The sequence below is a fragment of the Callospermophilus lateralis genome, chromosome 6 (genome assembly GCF_048772815.1).
Source record: "Callospermophilus lateralis isolate mCalLat2 chromosome 6, mCalLat2.hap1, whole genome shotgun sequence".
Classification (NCBI taxonomy): domain Eukaryota; kingdom Metazoa; phylum Chordata; class Mammalia; order Rodentia; family Sciuridae; genus Callospermophilus; species Callospermophilus lateralis.
The window spans coordinates 37,706,976-37,725,537 of NC_135310.1; the positions used below are offsets into that span (position 1 = coordinate 37,706,976).

At 33.4% G+C, this 18,562-nt stretch overlaps 1 protein-coding gene across 5 annotated transcripts in view; it reads left to right on the top strand.

The window, feature by feature from the left end:
* The window catches only part of Ptprk (protein tyrosine phosphatase receptor type K), a 526,982-nt gene that overhangs the window by 254,199 nt on the left and 254,221 nt on the right, over nt 1-18,562 (top strand). For all 5 annotated transcript variants that reach the window (XM_076858271.2, XM_076858267.2, XM_076858268.2 and 2 more), the window contains exons 4-5: nt 1,694-1,775; nt 4,059-4,174. In XM_076858271.2, coding sequence (XP_076714386.2) covers nt 1,694-1,775; nt 4,059-4,174 — 198 coding nt within the window. The remainder of the gene's footprint in view (nt 1-1,693; nt 1,776-4,058; nt 4,175-18,562) is intronic.

Genomic DNA, 18,562 nt, shown 5'->3' on the forward strand with positions numbered 1-18,562 from the left:
ACCAAGCATTAGCTCTGACCTGCACATTAGCCTAAGGGAGCTCTGTGTAATTAAGCTGTTGAGATTTGTTTCCCCTGAATGGACAGAAGAGCCTTACAAGGTGAGGGCTCCATTGAAGTGATAAAGCTGATTACATCTTCAGCAGTAAAGGAATCTGATCTTAAAAATTTCCTCTAGCTCTTGTTAATGAGGCAAAGACAACGCTTAGTGGGGAAAATGAGGTCACTAAAAAGAGGAACTTTTTTTTTTCCTTTAATAAAGAACCAATCATTTTGCCTCCCCTAAAATCAAGGACTAAATTTATTATCCTGACTAAACCTCAGTTTAAGTGAACTAATGAGAGCTTTTTCTCAGGGGCATAGTAATCTTGTTTTAACTTACCACTTTACATGAAGCAAGGATGTTAAACCATTCTAGAAAGTAACATTAAGGTAAGCCAAGATGTTAAACTTGTCAGTGCTGACTGCAACAAAACTAGAATAGCTAACAATGACTAGCTGTTACACAGATGTGTGGTTTATTCTTTGGAATGTAATTTTTTCAAAAAAAAATTTCTTACTTTTTCTTTCTATACTTTTCCTTTCCTTGACTACTATTAAAGCATATAAAACTTATTTTCCTGGGGTTCACTTAGACAGCCCTTACATAGGAACAATGATGATAATTAGTCATTTGGTTTATGTAGCACTTTTTAATATGCTACTATTTAAGCATCCTAAAACTTTATCATTAAAGCTGTATCATATGCATATAATGGTCTTGAGACTTGGCTCTGAAAGCCCTAAACCTCAAATTTCTGATTGGCTCAAGAATTTGTAAATAGGAGAGATTGGAGTTTGATATAGATTTCTCATCCCCTAGAAAGAATCCTATATAATGCAATTGCCTCAGTTTTACATTATTTCAAGTTTTAGATTTTGTTGTCTGTATCTTGCTAATCCTGTTTTCCAATATTTAGCATATAACATGACAAGTGTGTTCATGGCTATTGCACATAGATAAACAACATAGAAGCCAGTGTGAATGTGCATGCTAATTTAGGACAATCTCTTTTATACAATAACTGCTCAATAATTATTATTAGCAGCCTAGTCAGTCAAACTTCTGTTCCACCACTAGAGTAAAACTGTCCTGGCAAAGGCTACCAGGAAACTACTGATACTGCGGGGAAATGTTCTCCCAACATGCAGACCTACTCTATTTCGTTGTATGTCATCCCTTTTGCTCACAACACCAGTAATTTTCTGTTGATTTCCATCCTTGAAAATTCAGCTATTTTAAAATCCAGATTTTACTTTTATGCATTTGATATCTTCAGTGGTTAGCACAGTGCTTGGAACATGGTAGACACTCAAGGGATGTTAAATAAATAACAAAAATAAAGGAAGTCCATAGGAGAACATTTATAAAGATTTGTTGTATCAGCCTCCATTCTGCCTTTATATTGCTAATTCATGAAATCTAAGATGCTTAATACTATTTGCCTAAAAATTTTGATGGGCTTGACTTCAGTAATTTAATTAATTTTCATTTTCTTAGGTTTAGGAAATTGCCATTCATTATAAAATAAAGTTTTAATTCTTACTAGAACAAAAATGAAATTTACCTTTAAATGTATTACAGTTGTATTCCTCCCACTGTGGACATTCCATGAAAATGAGTGTTGTACATGTTTTCTGTTTCTTTCTGACAGGTAATATTTGAAGCCGAAGTCTCAGGAGGGAGAAGCGGCTATATTGCCATCGATGACATCCAAGTACTGAGTTATCCTTGTGGTAGGTTGTGATTAAGAACTGAATCTTTCAGTGTCCTTTCAATGCTTGTCTTAAATTGACAGTGGCTGTTGATTGTTTACCACTTGGTCATTGCTGTCTTTGTTGTTTTCCTAGCTTCTTTTCAGTTTTAAAAGAAATGCTAAGATATTTCTGTAATTTTCTGATCATATACTTTTAAGGCTTCTAACTATATACGTATTAAAACATCCTTTTAATTATTTAATTACTAAGAGCAAAATGTAAATCAAAAGGCAACTCTCTGTAGGACTTGTTGCATCCTTCAGTGTTATTCAATTGTGTGGGAAAGGAAAGAGAACAACAAATCAGATCAACACAAAGGAAAATAAAAAGAAGCCTCACTAAGTTGCTTGGTCTACTAATTTTAGGTTTACATAAAATGAAGGGAATGAATTAGTTCACTTTATTCTAAAATTAGTTTTTTTTTTTCTTTTTCTTATGTCATAATAAATATCTGGTTAGTATGCCCTTTAAAAACATAAAGAACAAAAGCCATCTTAACTTAAACATAGTTTTGTTATGGCATCAATCACATATCAATTGGTTTTTGGACCGCATACCTAAGTTTGTGTTTAAATCACATTACCTAAAAGACAATTATTATAAACTTTCAATGCACCTGGGCAAAAAATCACCATACATGAATTTAGATTTTACTTGAGTTTCTTAGCAGCAGCATATTATATGTATATATTCTGCATTATCGTTTAGTAATCCTTTGGGTAGAAACATTTCTATCACACTTTGAAGAGAATGTACAGAGGCCACTATGTGCAGGGCTCAGGCTTGCCCCCCTGCTGTGTGTTGTCAAACTCCTGTGTGCTTCAGAACCCTCTGCTGGGTGTGGTAAATCACACATTGTCAGCTCTTCCACTGGTTCTGATTCATTACATTTAGGGTAGGCCTGGAAATTTGCATTTCTAATCTGCTTGTCTAGAGTTAAGACTTGGGGAACCCTTGTTCTAGCTCAAGCATTTCTTTTCAGTGTGCTCTAGGTAATGCTCTAGGAAAGATGTAGCAGGCAAGGGACACATTGTCTGTTCCACCTCTTGTGTGGTAAGAAAGGACAAAATGACCTCATTGAAGTTCAAGATGACTTACTAAATTCCTTCATAAGAAAAGAAAACTCTTTCTATAGCATAAGAGAACAATGTTTCCATCTATAGTTCATGTTCACTTCCTAAACAGCAGATGGTTAAGAAAGACTTTTGTGAGGAAATAAGTACAAAATTTGGAATTGAGCACAAAAAATAGCAACTTCAGCATTGGTTCTCCAAGAACTTTTCTTTTACTTACTAAGTCTTAGTTTTTGTTGTTTATGAAAAATATTGGTGGGGGGGAGGTCCTCAGTTTTGAATGTTAATTACAAAGAATAGTTTTTTAGTGGGTACGGTGGCACATGCCTGCAACCCCAGTGGTTTGGGAATCTGAGTCAGGAGGATCTCAAGTTCAAAGTCAGCCTCAACAAAAGGGAAGTGCTAAGCAACTCAGTGAGACCCTGTCTTTAAATTAAAAAAAAAAAAAAAATAAACAAAATAGGGCTAGGAATGTGGCTCAGACATTGAGTGCCCCTGGGTTCAAAAAAAGAAAAAAATAGTTTTTTGGCAGTCATATAAATATATAGTATTCCCATAATACAATTATCACTTTTTTGTTGATCTAGTATCTCTTAGGGGTGATTTTTTAGAACCTATAAAGAAGTAGGGAGTGTACTTAATAGCAGCTTATATAATATTTTTGAAAAACAAAATATTTCCTTTTTCTTTGGAGCACTTAGAGGGCTATAACTACTAAAATAAAAAGAAAAGGAATAAAAAGAAAAGAAAGAAAGGAAATTTATTTATAGGAAAATAGTTCAACACTCATCCAGCTATCAGTATTTTAGAAATCTTCGTTTTCATTGTATATGTGTAGTATGGCCTGCTATGTGCCTATGTAGTGTGTTTTGCTACTTTGAATTATAACATTATTACTGTCCTTGTGCAACCTGCTAGAACGGTCAGTTAATATTAATTGTTGAATGCTTACTCTGCATAGAGCAATAGTCTTGCAATTACAGGGCAATAGGCAATGTAGCTACTGAGAAAAGAGAACTGTGAGAGTGATCGAGGAAATGGTATCTTCTAGCACATAGAAAAGTCCATTTTCTTCTTATATTAGTCTTGGCCAAAGGAAGAAACATTCAGAATAATATCCTGTTGAAGAAAAGTAACTTGGCATGTTTTCTTCATGTGGAAAAAATAACTGTTCTCTCTACTCTCACAGATAAATCTCCTCATTTCCTCCGTCTGGGGGATGTAGAGGTCAACGCAGGGCAGAATGCTACGTTTCAGTGTATTGCTACGGGGAGAGATGCTGTGCATAACAAGTTATGGCTGCAGGTAAGGCCCAGGTGGCAGCTGAGCTGCAGCGTTACCTTGATTAAAAACAAACAAACCAAAAAACATTCCACTACTATTTGAAGCATTACCTTTTCCTGTGTGTGTGTGTTCACATACATGCATGAACAGGCTGCTTGTATGTTAATTGGCTGCAGATTCATATCAGACATTTCCTTTCTTGGGCAGAATTTGAATAAAAATTTGAGGGCATATAATTAATAAATATTTGGATCTCGTGAAACCTAATGATTCTCTAAAATTATGTTCAAACTTTAAGGAAAAAAAATTTAGATCCATTTGAAATAGAAATGAAAGTGAAATTTTTCTTATTTAATAATATTTTGAAAACTGAACTTATAAGAGCATATTACTTACATAGGAACTGTCATACTCTGTTCAAGTTCTTAAGAGTGTTTTAAGAATCCCTTGAGAGTATTTCAGGAAATATAAATTGGAAGAAAGCCAATTAAATTTTACTAAATTTTTGTGTATGAGAAATAATCACAGATCCAAGGTCAAGACATGTGCCTTCTACATATTAAATACTTAATAAACCTGTATTTAATTAGTTGTGATTTAACATACATATTGGGGAAATATAAATGGGGCATATAAAGAGCTTTAAAAGAATCAGAAAGAACTGTAGACCAAGGAATAGGATTTGCCTTCAGAGAATTTACTGAAAGTGTATCTATCAATCTTGGGGTGCTGGGGTGCAAGTAGGAGGAGTTTAGAGCATCTGTGGAGCCATAAGACTGGACCTAAGACAGATAGCTGTTGAGCTAAATATTTTAATTTAGATTATATATACGAAACAATAATTTTTGAACACCTTTATTAGTAGTAGTAGTACTGGTATTATTATATCTTCATTAATAAGAACAAAGTAATTTAATTAGTTTGAAATTTCAAATTCCTGAGAATGCCAATAGAGACCAAAAAGAAAAATAATTATAAATTTAACTTAGTTCCTTGAACATAGTATTGGATATAATTATTAGGTTGCAAGTATCTGGGGAGATGGCTCTAATAAATGATTATTGAACCTATGTCAGCTATACTGTCTGATATGTAAGGGTCTATGGTATCTGAGTCTTACAACAATTTACTTGAATATTAAAACACATAATTCATATTACATATTAGTCTAATTATCACTACTCTTGTAATTGATTTGATTTGCAAATATCAGGAGACCATATTTTTTTGCCCAAATTTGTAAAGAAATGAGGCCTCTTTTTCCACTTTCTCGTTATGCAGATTTCCCCTACACATATCAAAATATAGACTAAGTTTTCCTGGAGAACATTTTGTGTAATGTATAAACTGTCTTATCAACGATATGTTAAGTCAGTTTATCTCTCTCTCTCTCTTTCTCTCTCTCTCTCTCTCTCTCTCTCTCTCTCTCTCTCCTATCCTCTCTTCCTCTCTCCCTCCCTCCCATAGCCCCAAAGGAAATCAATTTAAAAATCATTTCAGAACATTTTTTTATTATTTTGCTTATATTTGCACTAGAATGGGAACATTAGTTGAAATTTGGCTTTAGTTTTGAGCTGTACAGTCTTTTCTTGGGAAACCAGAAAAAACTCTGTAGTCTCTGCTGATTTTATGCCCCAGAATTTAATGTGACATTGAAATAAAAAGGGTTTTATGTCCACAGACGCCAGCTGCCTTGTGGCAACAAAGGTTTTCTGGACCGTGCTGGTCTGAGTGGGTTGCAGTCAATAGTTCTCATTTTTTGTTGTTTTCTATTTTGTAGATTGGCTCATTTCATTATGGTTTATTAAAATATTCCTCCTGCCATTTTTCAAAAGGAAGTGAGAGAAAATACTTTTATTCTGCATTCTTTTCTCTCCCTGTCCTCCTCTTTACATTTGACACACAAGGTGACTTGGTGTTTTTCTCTTCGACTTTGACATTGACATTGCACAGTTCTTTAGCAATGTGAGTATTCACCTTTTTTATTCAAAGGGTGTTCTACTGTTTTTCCATAGCACTACATATATTATCTTAACTTATTCTCTTAAATAATTCTCCTTTATGAAACATTGTAATATATCAATTGCATTGTTTAGGGATGTTTTTAGATTAAAAATGTCTTTGTAGTGATACAATGTAACAATCAACTTGATAAGACTTGTCCTCATATATAAGTGAGTCTATTAGAAGTGACTGTTAACAGAAAATCTTTTCCTGATAGTACTAAAAAGAAAAAAAATTACACACACACAATAAAAAGGAAGAATCCTGGAGAATCTATCAGCTAACCCATACAAATAAATGTCAAATTACCTTCATTTGGTGTAGGATAACATCCAAGGGTTCAGGAGGCACCCTTCTTAATTGTAGCCTTAATTCTTACTCTCCTAAGCCTTCTAACCTAGTCAAGTGTGGAGGGCTTAGTGATTCATTGAACTGTTCAGGGCCTTTATTTTCTTATCTATAAAAGGAGATGTTGGATAGAGACTAAAATCCCTTCCAGCTGTAAGATGCTAAATTAGGTCTTTATATTATTTTGGATGGTCTGAAACATGGCCTTGATAACCTTTTTTGTTTGATGGAAGAATATAAAATTTTTATGTTATTAGTTTTGTATAGGAAAAAAATGGTTCCTTAAATTAAGTTTCATTGTGAGAACAAGTGCTGAAAATATCTGCTGAGAGCACTAAGAATGAATGTTCTTGAAGCAACTCAATGAAAGGTCACTGCATTCTATCATAGAAGTAATGGAATAATAGAGTAGCTGTTACCCCTGCCATGCTCAGGTGAAATAATAAATGGTGACCAACTTCTTAAGTCCTTCAAATAACTTAGATTAGATTGAATTGAGCTTACTTTAGTTTGTAAAATGTTGTCTAAATATGGAGTAAACTAACAAAAACTAAAAAAAAATGACATACTATAACTCTGTGAAAAGAACTGAACGTAATACCTAATCATGTTTGATATTTTAAGACTTTGAATTTGAAAATACATTTAGGGAATATGTTCACTTACTTACCTATTATTTCTAGGTTATGATTCATACTTCAAATTTTTATTATGTAAAATGACATACCAATTAAGTACATTGGAAAGTGGAGGGGGAATAAAGCAGACACTTAAAGAGATACCTATTCACGGATAATCCATAAGGCATATCATAGCGGTTCTAGAAATATCTATAGGAAGTGCTCTTTCTTATAAAAATCAGATTATATAATTTACCTTTGAACATCATTCACTCTAGTTATGTAATGAAATATATAAGTCGGATTAATCTCTTTGTACATGCTAAATAAGCTCATGATATACAAAACATACTTTTTATGAATACTTTTAGTAATCTCTTTAGTGTCCATAGACTAGAAATATGGTGAAATCATGAGGCCTTCTCGAGCATTCTTTAAAAAAAATATGTTATAAAGTACATGTGTTAAAAGTATACTATTGTTTGTAGTAAAAGGAACTTTGAATAATTCCCTTAGTCACTCTTAAAAATCTTCAAATTTCCTCTTCTATCATAAACCTAAATTAAGTGATGTGTATTCTTTTTTTTTTTTTCAAAGAGAGAGTGGGAGAGAGAGAGAGTGGGGGAGGGAGAAAGAGAGAGAGAGAATTTTTCAATATTTATTTTTTAGTTCTCGGCAGACACAACATCTCTGTTTGTATGTGGTGCTAAGGATCGAACCCGGGCCGCACACATGCCAGACGAGCGCGCTACTGCTTGAGCCACATCCCCAGCCCCAAGTGATGTGTATTCTAAACATAAATATGTAAAATTTTTGTCAAGATAATGGTTTGTGTTTTTCCATATAAATAGGCATTTTTCAGTTCTTCCAAGTTTTAGAAGTAAGCTATTTTGATTATATTCCTATGGTATTCTCAATAGTAGAATATTTGTGGTTCATAACTCAAGTCTTATGGTACAACTCAGGTTATGTGAAATAAGATCACAAAGGAAATTTTACATATCACATATATTAGAACAGCATATTAAAATATCAGTTATATTCCTTAGAGGTATAGCATAGTTTCCATATGGGAAAAATAAAACTAGGCTATACAATTTTTTAGGTTAAAAATGTTGGCCATGTTTTTTTTTTTTTTTTTAATTGTGTCTCTTATTAATATGAATAGTGGTTAAAGTAATCACTGGAAAAAGTGAATATATAAGCATTACACTAATGTGGTGCAATAGTTCACTCCTAAGTATTTACTCAAGAGAGATTGAGATATCCCCACAAAAATATTTGTACAAGAATATGCATAATAGTCTTAATCAGAATAACTAGTAATTATAAAAATGCCAATGTCTATTAATAATAAAGTTGATAAACCATTTGTGACTTATTCAAGAAATGGCATGCTGATCAGCAATAAAAAGAGAATGAACTGCTGACACATTATAACAGCATGCATGAGGCTTGGCTACATGTTATCAGAAAGCAGACACAATAGAGTGTGGATGGAATGATTCCATTTGTACGAATTTTCAGAAAAGCATAACTAGAAATTTAAAGAATGTTTGCCTGTAGGAGATTACGATTAGGCTAAAAGTCTGCAGGGAGAACATTCTGGGTTAATGTAAAAGTCATGTTTTGTTTGGGGAATTGGGTCTATGGATATGCATGCATATGTCAAAGGTTAAGATCTGCCCAATTCACTGTATATACATTTTACCTAAAAAATATCATGAAGAGAAAAAAGTGAATATAGTTAAATATTCAACTTACTGATAGTACTAATCAAGCCATAGATGGCAATAGCCCATAAAAATCCCCTGCATTTTGTCCATCTTGCCTATTTGAAGTGATTTAATTAAGTCAAGAGGTAATTTGTAATTGGAAGTGTTCACTGAAATATAGAAGAAAGCATGTTCTGATCTAAAAACCTCTTGTCACCTGAGGATGGGAGAGGTTTGAAATGAGTTATACTGTAACTTTTAAAGTAGTATTCTTTCAAGAAGGTCCAGTATAGGTGGACACCTACGTGGCAAATCAAATAGAACCCATTGCTGGAACATCTGTCAGACCATATGCTCTGGCTTCAGGTTCAGTGTAGAAACTAAAATGCTAATGACTCCATCCATCATCACAGAGCTTGGCAGACATGCGTCATTGAATTGAGCAAAGAAATGCAAACGTGGAGTTATTGAAAGTAGCAAATTGTGTGGGTAGATTTGGTGGCACCGTTTGTTTTGGTGAATTGAAATGAGGCTATTTAATGTGTGACTGGTAATCCTATGCAGATTGCCATCAAAGCCGTGGCAATTGGGCCAATCTGTCAGGAGTCGCCTCAGGTGTTGGCGTAGTGCCTCCTCAGTGGGCCTGCCAAAATAGAAAAGTCAGCCACAGCTTTGCCCTTGGTGAGACTCATCACTGCTAATGTAGTGTAATACAGCTGGTTTCTCAGCCAAAGGAAATGTCATTCCTTATGGAGCCACAGATAATTTAAGCAATGGCTTGAGAGTAATAATTGGAGAGTGAAATTAGGAAAACGAGATGAAAATTGCTCTAACAAACAACCAGAGAGGCCAACCTCTTGGAGTACCAACTGTTGCTAGCTAAGGTCAATAAAAATGGTTGATCTGAAACTTATGTCCATAATTTCATCTATCCAGAGAAATATTATAGCTTTGTTCCTTATATTATATATGGATAGTATAACATAATGGAAATTCTGAAGTATAATTTTACAAGACTTAGTTAATTTGAAAGTACAAAGTTTCACCTGCTGAAATGTATGGCCACCCTATTTCAAATGTTACATTGTTATTTCCTACAACACATTTTATGATGGTTCCATTCATCAGAGTGTATATCTATACTTATATGTGAAGTACTCAGATGTTTGTAGCTTATTTAATCTCCATGAGAGATTTTTCTCTCCCTGGTACTATATCTTTTAAAGAAAACATCTGAAAAATTTACACTTATTATCGTGAAGGAAGCTTTTCTGAAGAAATTCATCTATGTCTAGAAACTCCAAAATATAGTAGGCAATTCATTGAAAACTAATTTGAGAAGAATTTTTCAAAGTCTGCTTGATTAGACATGTTAATATGTAATCAGCTCCACATTAGGTATCATGAGGAAAAAAAAACAAAAAGAAAAATGTAATATATCACAAAGTTTCCTATGGTCAAGGCTTTCCAAAATTCTCACATTGCCTGTGTAATTTGCTTTAAGAGTGACTGACAAACTTCTGCAATATTAGAATAATGAGGTAGTATATAATTACCAGGACAGGGAATAATCATGAAGGAGTGATGTCAGAATGACTAAAAGGACTTTGCATGAATACATTTTGAAATTTGTAGAAGACTAGATAAATTTCTTAAAATTTTAGAATGTAGGGAAGAGACAAGGGGGGTTGTCATTTGCTCTTTAATAGATCCTCAACTACAATAATGACTTGGGGTTTGAAGCTCTACATTCAGACACATAAGCTGATTTTAAGGAAGACATTTGTAACTGTAGAGCTGCTCAAAGCTGGCATCAGCTTCTCCAGGAGGTAGTGAAATTACAATCAGCAGAAGTATCCAAGCATAATCTGGACAAGCACATGCTGGAGATTTGAAGGACAGTCAAGCCTGAAGCTGAATGCTTTACATGATCCTTTCAGCCTCAAGGGATGATTCTATAACTGAGTAGGGATTTATTGCTTAGAATCAAGGGCTATACTATTTCAGAGATGAGTCCCAAGCCCCATAGACTGCAGGAATTGGTGAAATCATTGGAGAAAACTTAATCTAGACTGAAATACACATAGCATCTATGTAGGAAGAGACTAAGTGGGCCTTGTTATTATTGCAGAATTGGAAGACAAAAGGCACAGGCATGCACACAGGTGTGTGGAGTGGGATGGAAATATAAGTGGAGAAGTGGAAGTCTCACAGTGAGAAATGAAAATTAAACAGTTTTGTGGGAGGCCTGGGACTAGACTGTGAGGGAGCCACCTGGAAGAAGTGGCTACTGTTGGGCATAGTGACATCAAGTAATGAAAGCCTCTGACTGGACAATGTCAGTCGAATTAGAAAACCTGTGAATAGAAAAAGAGAGGGAAAAATTAAAGAAGACAAATAGTTTTAGTTCTGGCTGGGACCACTTGACAGAATCTGAGATGATATGAGAGTAAAATAAAAAGACAGTTTACTGCATTTCCTTGGTTTAATTTTTAATTTTTTAATTTTTTTTTTGTATTTTTTTATTGGTTGTTCAAAATATTACAAAGCTCTTGACATATATTTTTTTAAAGACAGCTAATCAGTTTATTTTTTCATTTACTTGGGGTGGAACTAATTTGCCTGTTAGAACTCTTGTTTATCTTTTCACTCTCTCTACCTTCATAATTGCATATAAATGATCCTTAGGAGTGAAAAATGAGATATCCCAATTCCTTTTGGCTTCCTTAAATCTTAGTGAAAGTTTTCTAAGACAATTTGCAGCTTGTGGCCAAGTTAAGCCTCTGGGTAGTTTTGGTATCTCTGAAGGAAATTAATTTATCTGAAAATGCTTGTTGCCTTCAGCCTTGGCTTCTTGTTTACCTTGTGGTCACAGAATAGGAGTAAGAAGAATTCAAATCTTGCCTTTTTGGCTGTCTCAATTTTTTTTTAAACTCTTCTAGACTTCAGTTGACAGACTAATATTCACATGCTATTTAATTCTAATTTTTTTCAGTTTATCTTCTAGTTGAGCAGTAGTGACTTTTCCCATGTACATCCTGGTTGCAATTAATTTTGCTCCACTTAAGAGGCCGTGTTCTATTTAGTAGCTAATAGCTATCACTCTGGTCAGGCCCACTTTTCCTTGGGCCTTTGGATTATTCTTGCTCATGCATTATATTTTTCCTTCATGGGTTTATAGAGAGCATTCTAACCATGTATCATGGATTATAAGGTTTATCTTTTACTTTCTGGCATTTTGGATATGTGTATGTGTGTAATAATGAGCGTGAGAACATTTAATCAGGAATATGTAAGAAACCTAAAAAGTAAGGTCTTTTTCATTAATGTTGTGTAGCTTTCTATGTAAAGGAGCTAAATGTTTTACAGATACAGTGCATTCTTTTCCTTTAATAATGTATAAACCCTGGGTGTGACATCTATATATTACATAATTGATTATAAATGAATATTGTGTGGAATCTTCTTCAACTTCCTTATCTATCCCTAGAGCATGACTGTAGAAGCCTGGCAATCATAGAAGCCCAAAGACAACTTCTTATTAATATCTGTGGCTGACCAAGTTACTGCTCTCTGTGTACATGAAATGTGTGCTCACTGTTGGTAAAACTGCCCAGTGTGTTTTCTGGATGCATCCAGTTCGGTGCTTTTTAGGACCTTCTCAGTTAGCTCCTGTGATCTGCATTAGAGCATGGGGCTTTGACAATAAATAGATAGAATATTTATAAAACCATTTTATTGTGCAATAAAATATAGATATTGAAAATCGTCCCAATATAAAGACTGTTATGGCTCAATGAATTTTAATGAGGCAAAGGCCGCACCAGTCAAGAAAGAAACTTTGCCTGCCATTCTTGAGGTTCCTCCCATGTATCTGTGTCCAGCCACTGAGCTCTTTCCCTGCACCTACAAGTCACTTGAAAATGATTTTTTATATATGCATGCCTTGTCATTGAGCTTAGTCTTATCTATTCTTAAAAATGTATTTTAATTGTTTGTTTATCTGTCAGTTTGCCCTTCATCTCTTTCTGTTCCTCCCAATTTGTCTGTTAAGGAACGCAGGCCTTTTGATGTCTAGTTTCACATAGTCTGTGTTTTCCTAGTTGCATACTAATGTCCTCCTCTGTTGATCAACATGTTCCCTTCTTCCTTTGAATTTTCTGCAAATTAGCAGCCAGAGCCAGGGTCAGATTTGATCCTTTGGCAACAGTATAGGTAGCACTTGGTGTATTTGTAGGAGGTATAAAATGTGTTGTCTTTCTTTATGTGATCTTGGCAGCTGCTGATGTTTAATGCAAATTTTCTTTTCTGGGTGTTGAAAAGTATGATATAGTATTTTTCTTTTTGTATCATTTCTTTTTTATTTGTTTAGTCTATGTAGTCCTCCTTATCTACTATGAGGTCACCTGTACAGTTCACTAAGGACAAAAAGATAAACAAGCCAATCTTTATTTACCAGTTTTCAATATGCATTGGTTCTCTATCAGTCTCCAAAAATGACTGATTTTTTTTCTTTAAAATCATTATGAACTTGTGAGTTTAAACATATTTAATGGACTTCAAGTCAATGTGATGTATTTAATATTAAATACAAATCTTAAAACTCAAGTTATCCCATTTTTGGCCACTGGGGTTTTTCACCGTCGCTCCTGAGTTCCTTAGACATTACTTTGGTAGTCTTTGAGAGTTTTCCTGCTACCTGGTTTTTGAGTGTTCTCTTGTCCCTTCTAGATCTAAATCAGTCTTTTTTCATGGTGCCTTGGTTTGCTTTAGTGAGAAAATGTATTGCAAGACAGAAACTTTCACTGAATACAGATCAGACGTATATACACATACACTAAAAGATAAAAATGCCTGAAGCATTCATATTGATATTTCAAATTCAAACTTACAGATTTTTCACTTAATTTTTTATGTTTTATAACTTCTCTGTTATAACTTTTTTTTTTCTGCTTTGATGTTCTTGGCTGTTAATAAGCACAAGGAAGATAGGTTTAGAACATCTTATAATTACTCATTTGTTTTATCTCATATTATTTGGAATACCTAAAGCTCCATTGTAAAATACAGATACATACATATACATCATGTACTCTCTTCTTTAGCCCTTATTTATTCCAAGTTCTAAATGTAACAATATTTAATGTGTAGTATTATCCATATGTCACGTCTTCCCAGTAATATTTGCATTTCTGAAATTCATTTTCTTTGTTTTCCTTTTTAGTTTTAAAATTTTATTATTTTAAATTAAGAAAAAAATATAAACTTTGTAATCCTAACCATGTATGTAGTTCAGTAGTGTTAAGTATATTCACATTGTTGTGCCATTAATCTCCTAGCCTTTTTTAACCTTTAAAATTAAGACTCTCTCCTTTGAAGAAGCAGTCCATTTCTCCTTTCTTTCTTCCTTGGGAACTGCCATTATAATCTATTTTTATATGAATTTGACTTCTTTGGGTATTTCATGTAAGTGGAATCAGACATCACATGTCTTTTTAAGGCTGGATCGTTTAATTTAGTATTCTCTCTTTCAGAATCATCTGTGTTATAACCTATGACAGGATTTCCATCCTTGTTAAATTTGAATAATATTTCCTTGCATGTATGTACCACATTTTATTTTTTATCTTGTATATTTTTATTTTTAATTGACCAAAAATAGTTGTACATATTTATGGGGAACCGTGTGATGTTTGATACATATCTACATTGTATAAAGTTCAAATAGGGGAAGCATATCTATCTTCTATAGATTTAACATTATTTTAAGGTGAAAACATTCAAAATCCTTTTTTCTGGATTTTTTGAAATACACAATCCAATATTAGTAGATATAGTCATCCTGTTGGGCAATGTAACACCAGACTAATATCTCCTAACTGTAACTTATTACCGGTTGTTGACCAATATTTCTTACTCCTTCCCCTGTTCTGTCCCCAGCCTATGATAACTAACTACTCTTGTTCTCCCAACTTCTATGAGGCTATTTTTTTTTTTTTTTTTTTAGCAAATGTTTAATTCTGCACTTATTTAGATTCTTCGTTCATTTAGTCTTTTCATTTATTCTGTTAATGTCTTTTATGTTTATTGATTTTTTGTATGACACACTATCTTATCATGCCTGGGATGAATCTCACTTGATCATGCTAATGAGTCTTCTGAGTTTTCTTATCTTTCTGTTCTTGGCTTATTTCACTTAATGTGATGTCTTCCAGTTCCATACATGTTGTCACAAATAAAAGGATTTTCATCCTTTTAAATGACAGAGGAGTATTCCATTGTGCATGAGTGCTATGCTTTCTTGACCTGTTTATCCATTGACTTGCACTTAGGTTTATTTCATTTCTTGGTTGATGCTATAATTCTGCAATAAACATGGGAGCACAGATGTCTCTTTGGCATATTGATTTCATTTTCTTTGACTATATGCTAGAAGGGGGATTGCTAGATTATATGGTAGATTATTTTTAATTTTGGGGAGAGCTCCATACATTTTTCCATAATAGCTGTGTTAATTTATATTGCCATCAACAGTAGATAAGGCTCCTTTTTGTTTTTTTTTTTTTCTCTAATTTTTGGCCAGTGTTTACCTTTTGCTAATCCTAACTAGCATGAGGTGATACCTTTTCTGGTTTTGATTTACATTTCTCTGATGATTAGTAATGTTGAACTTTTCTTCTATCTATTGGCTAATTGTATACCTTCATTGGGGTACTATATGATTTTAATTCCTTCTTTTTGATTTCCTTGCCCTTTATTTCTTTCTCTTGCCTGATTGCTCTGGCTGGAACTTTCAATGCTGTGGTAAATAAAAGGGGTTGCAAGTGAGCATCTTTGGTTTATTCCAGATCTTAAAGGAAAATTTCAACTTTCCTTCTTTGAATATGATGTTGGCAGTTGTCTTGTTAATGTTGGGTTATGTTTTTTCTGTATTTAATTGTTGCGCTTTATTAAGAATGGATATTGAATTTTAGCAAATGCATAATTCTGCACCTATTTAGATGGCCATACAGTTTTTTTTTCATTCATTCTGTTAAATGTCTTTCATGTTTACTGATTTTTGTATGATACACCATCTTATCATGCCTGGGATGAATCTCACTTCATTATGCTAACAAGTCTTCTTGATGTGCTGTAAGATTCCACTTGTTAATCCTTTGTTGATGATTTTTTTTTTCTCATTTACATTATTCAGGGTTATTGGTCTGTTGCTTTTATTTCTTGTCTTACACTTTCCTGGTTCTGATATCAGGGAAGTACTTATTTGAAGAATGAGTTTGGAAAAATTCCCTCCTCTTCAATTTGTTTGGAATTATATGAGAAGAATTGGTATTAGTTCTTCTTTAATTGTTTTGTTGAATTCAGCAGTGAAGCCATCTGGTCCTGGGCTTTTTTTTGAAAAGAGACTTTATTACTGATTCAATATCATTAATCATTTTTGGTCTGTTCACGTTTTCTATTTCTTCATGATTCAATTTTGGTAATGTGAATGAACCCAGGAATTGGCTCATTTATTCTAGATTATCAAATCTGTTGGCATATTATTCATAATATCTAATGGTTCTTTGTAATTCCTTGGTGTCAGTTAACATGTCTTCTTTTTCACATTTGACCTAAGGGTTAATAATTTTGTTTATCTTTTTGAAAAACCAACTATATGTTTGTCTCTATTTGATCTATTTTTGCTACCATCTTTTTTTTTTTTTTTCTTTCCTTCTACTAATATTTGAGTTTGGTCTGCTCATGGTTTTGCTCTTCTTGTGAAGCATCTGGAGATTGTTTACTTGAGATTTTATTTTGTTTTATTTTTTGACATACACTTTGATTGCTTCAAAATTTTATCTCCACCTTGTTTTGTGTGTGTGTGTGTGTGTGTGTGTGTGTGTGTGTGTGTGGCTTTTTTCCTGTATCCTGCAGATTTTGGTTTGTTGCATTTTGATTATCATTTATCTCAAAAAAATTTAGTGTCTTTCTCAATTTCCTCATTGATCCATTGATTGCTGGTTTATTTGAATTTTAGTTGAATTTCAGTTTTTAAAAATTTGATGAGATTTGTTTTGTGGTTCCTCATCTTATCTAACCTAATAGTGTTCCATGTGCTGATAAAAATGTTGTATATACTGCAGCTGAGGACTACTGGTGGGAGTAGTATTGCTTCTGTTCTTACAGGTTGAAAACTGGCTACCTGCACCTATGATACTTAGGGTGATTATGCATAATCACCCTACTCTTTCACATTGTCTTTCCTTACATTCATTTCCTTACATTCATTCCTCATATTTTCTTTTGTTATTAAGGCTTGCTGACAGAGTCCAATTTTTTTCTTTTAGATCATAATTTTTTTTCTAGACATGAAATTATTCTTTTCTACTCATGTAAACTTTCTAATTTTATCAGAATTTCTAATACTGTGGATCACTGTGGGTTACTATTCTTGGGTGAGTGTAATATTCTTTAATTATATTGTAAATAAACTTTTTTAGTGTAGAAACTTTTTATGATAACTTTTATTATCTTTGTGTTCCTTTGCTTCTGAAGACAGTCTGCTCATCTTGTGATTTTCTTTTTATAATATCATTATTGGTCACTTACTCTCAAATTGCTTTTATTCTCCATATTCTTAAACTCAAATTATCTTATTTCATACTCTGATTTGCTTAAGGAATCAACTGTTGAATTCAATCTACTCAATCATAATCATAATTTCTAAAATGAGTTTTTTCATTTCTATTGTTGTCTTTCATACTAACTTGCCTAATTTTATAGATTTTAGTTATTTTTTAAAAAATATGGCAGGGCTGGGGGTATAACTCAGTGGTAGAACACTTGCTTAGCATATGCAAGGACCTGGGTTAAATCCCTAGCACTACCAAAAAAAAAAAAAAAAAGTTTCACAAAAATTACGGCCACTTCCTTTCTGAGTTTTACCCCTTTACCCGCCCGCCCGCCCCACAATCCTCACTTTTGTCTGGACATTCTTTGTCACTACTCCCTCTTATTATCTGTCTATTTAATGTACTACAATCAGAAAGACTCAAAACTGCCAACTTTACAAATCCTCAAGACCTAATGATTAATTACATTGCTCTTTTTTTTCTACTCACCTTCCCTTTTACTGTGAATTGTGTATTTTTATAATTCTAAACTCATATGGTTGATTTTTCCCTTTTTTCTTAGTGCAATAAATTTGACCAAGAGTGTACCTGATGGTGGTAGTGTGCATCTCTGTTGCCATATCATATTATGGAGCAGCAGTCTTTTCTATATCTCTATCAAAATATGCAATGCTTTTAAGTCTAATAAGATTAAAGAATAAATTCCAGAAAATCCAGAACCAAATCAGAATGCTCAGCCTTAAAAATGTGTTTCTCCAGAACAAGTTCTGGTACTGAAATTATCTCTTTCAGTGATCAGTGTTCAAGCAAGTAAAGCAAATTTATTGTAAGAAATTGGTTTATATGATTGTAGGGGTTGTCTGGTAAAGTCCAAAATCTGTAGGGAATGTCCTTGGGGATAGCCGGCTGGAGCTCACGGCACAGATTGATGCTGCTGTTCATGCATGGAATTTTTTTTTTTTTAATTTAGAGAAGCCTCAACCTCTGCTTTTAAGCTTTTCTAGAATGTATATGCTATCATAGGCCATATTTAAATGTAATATATTACTGGAAGCTATGTAAATAAAGCAATGCATAACATAGTAGATTATAATTTCTCAGAACAAT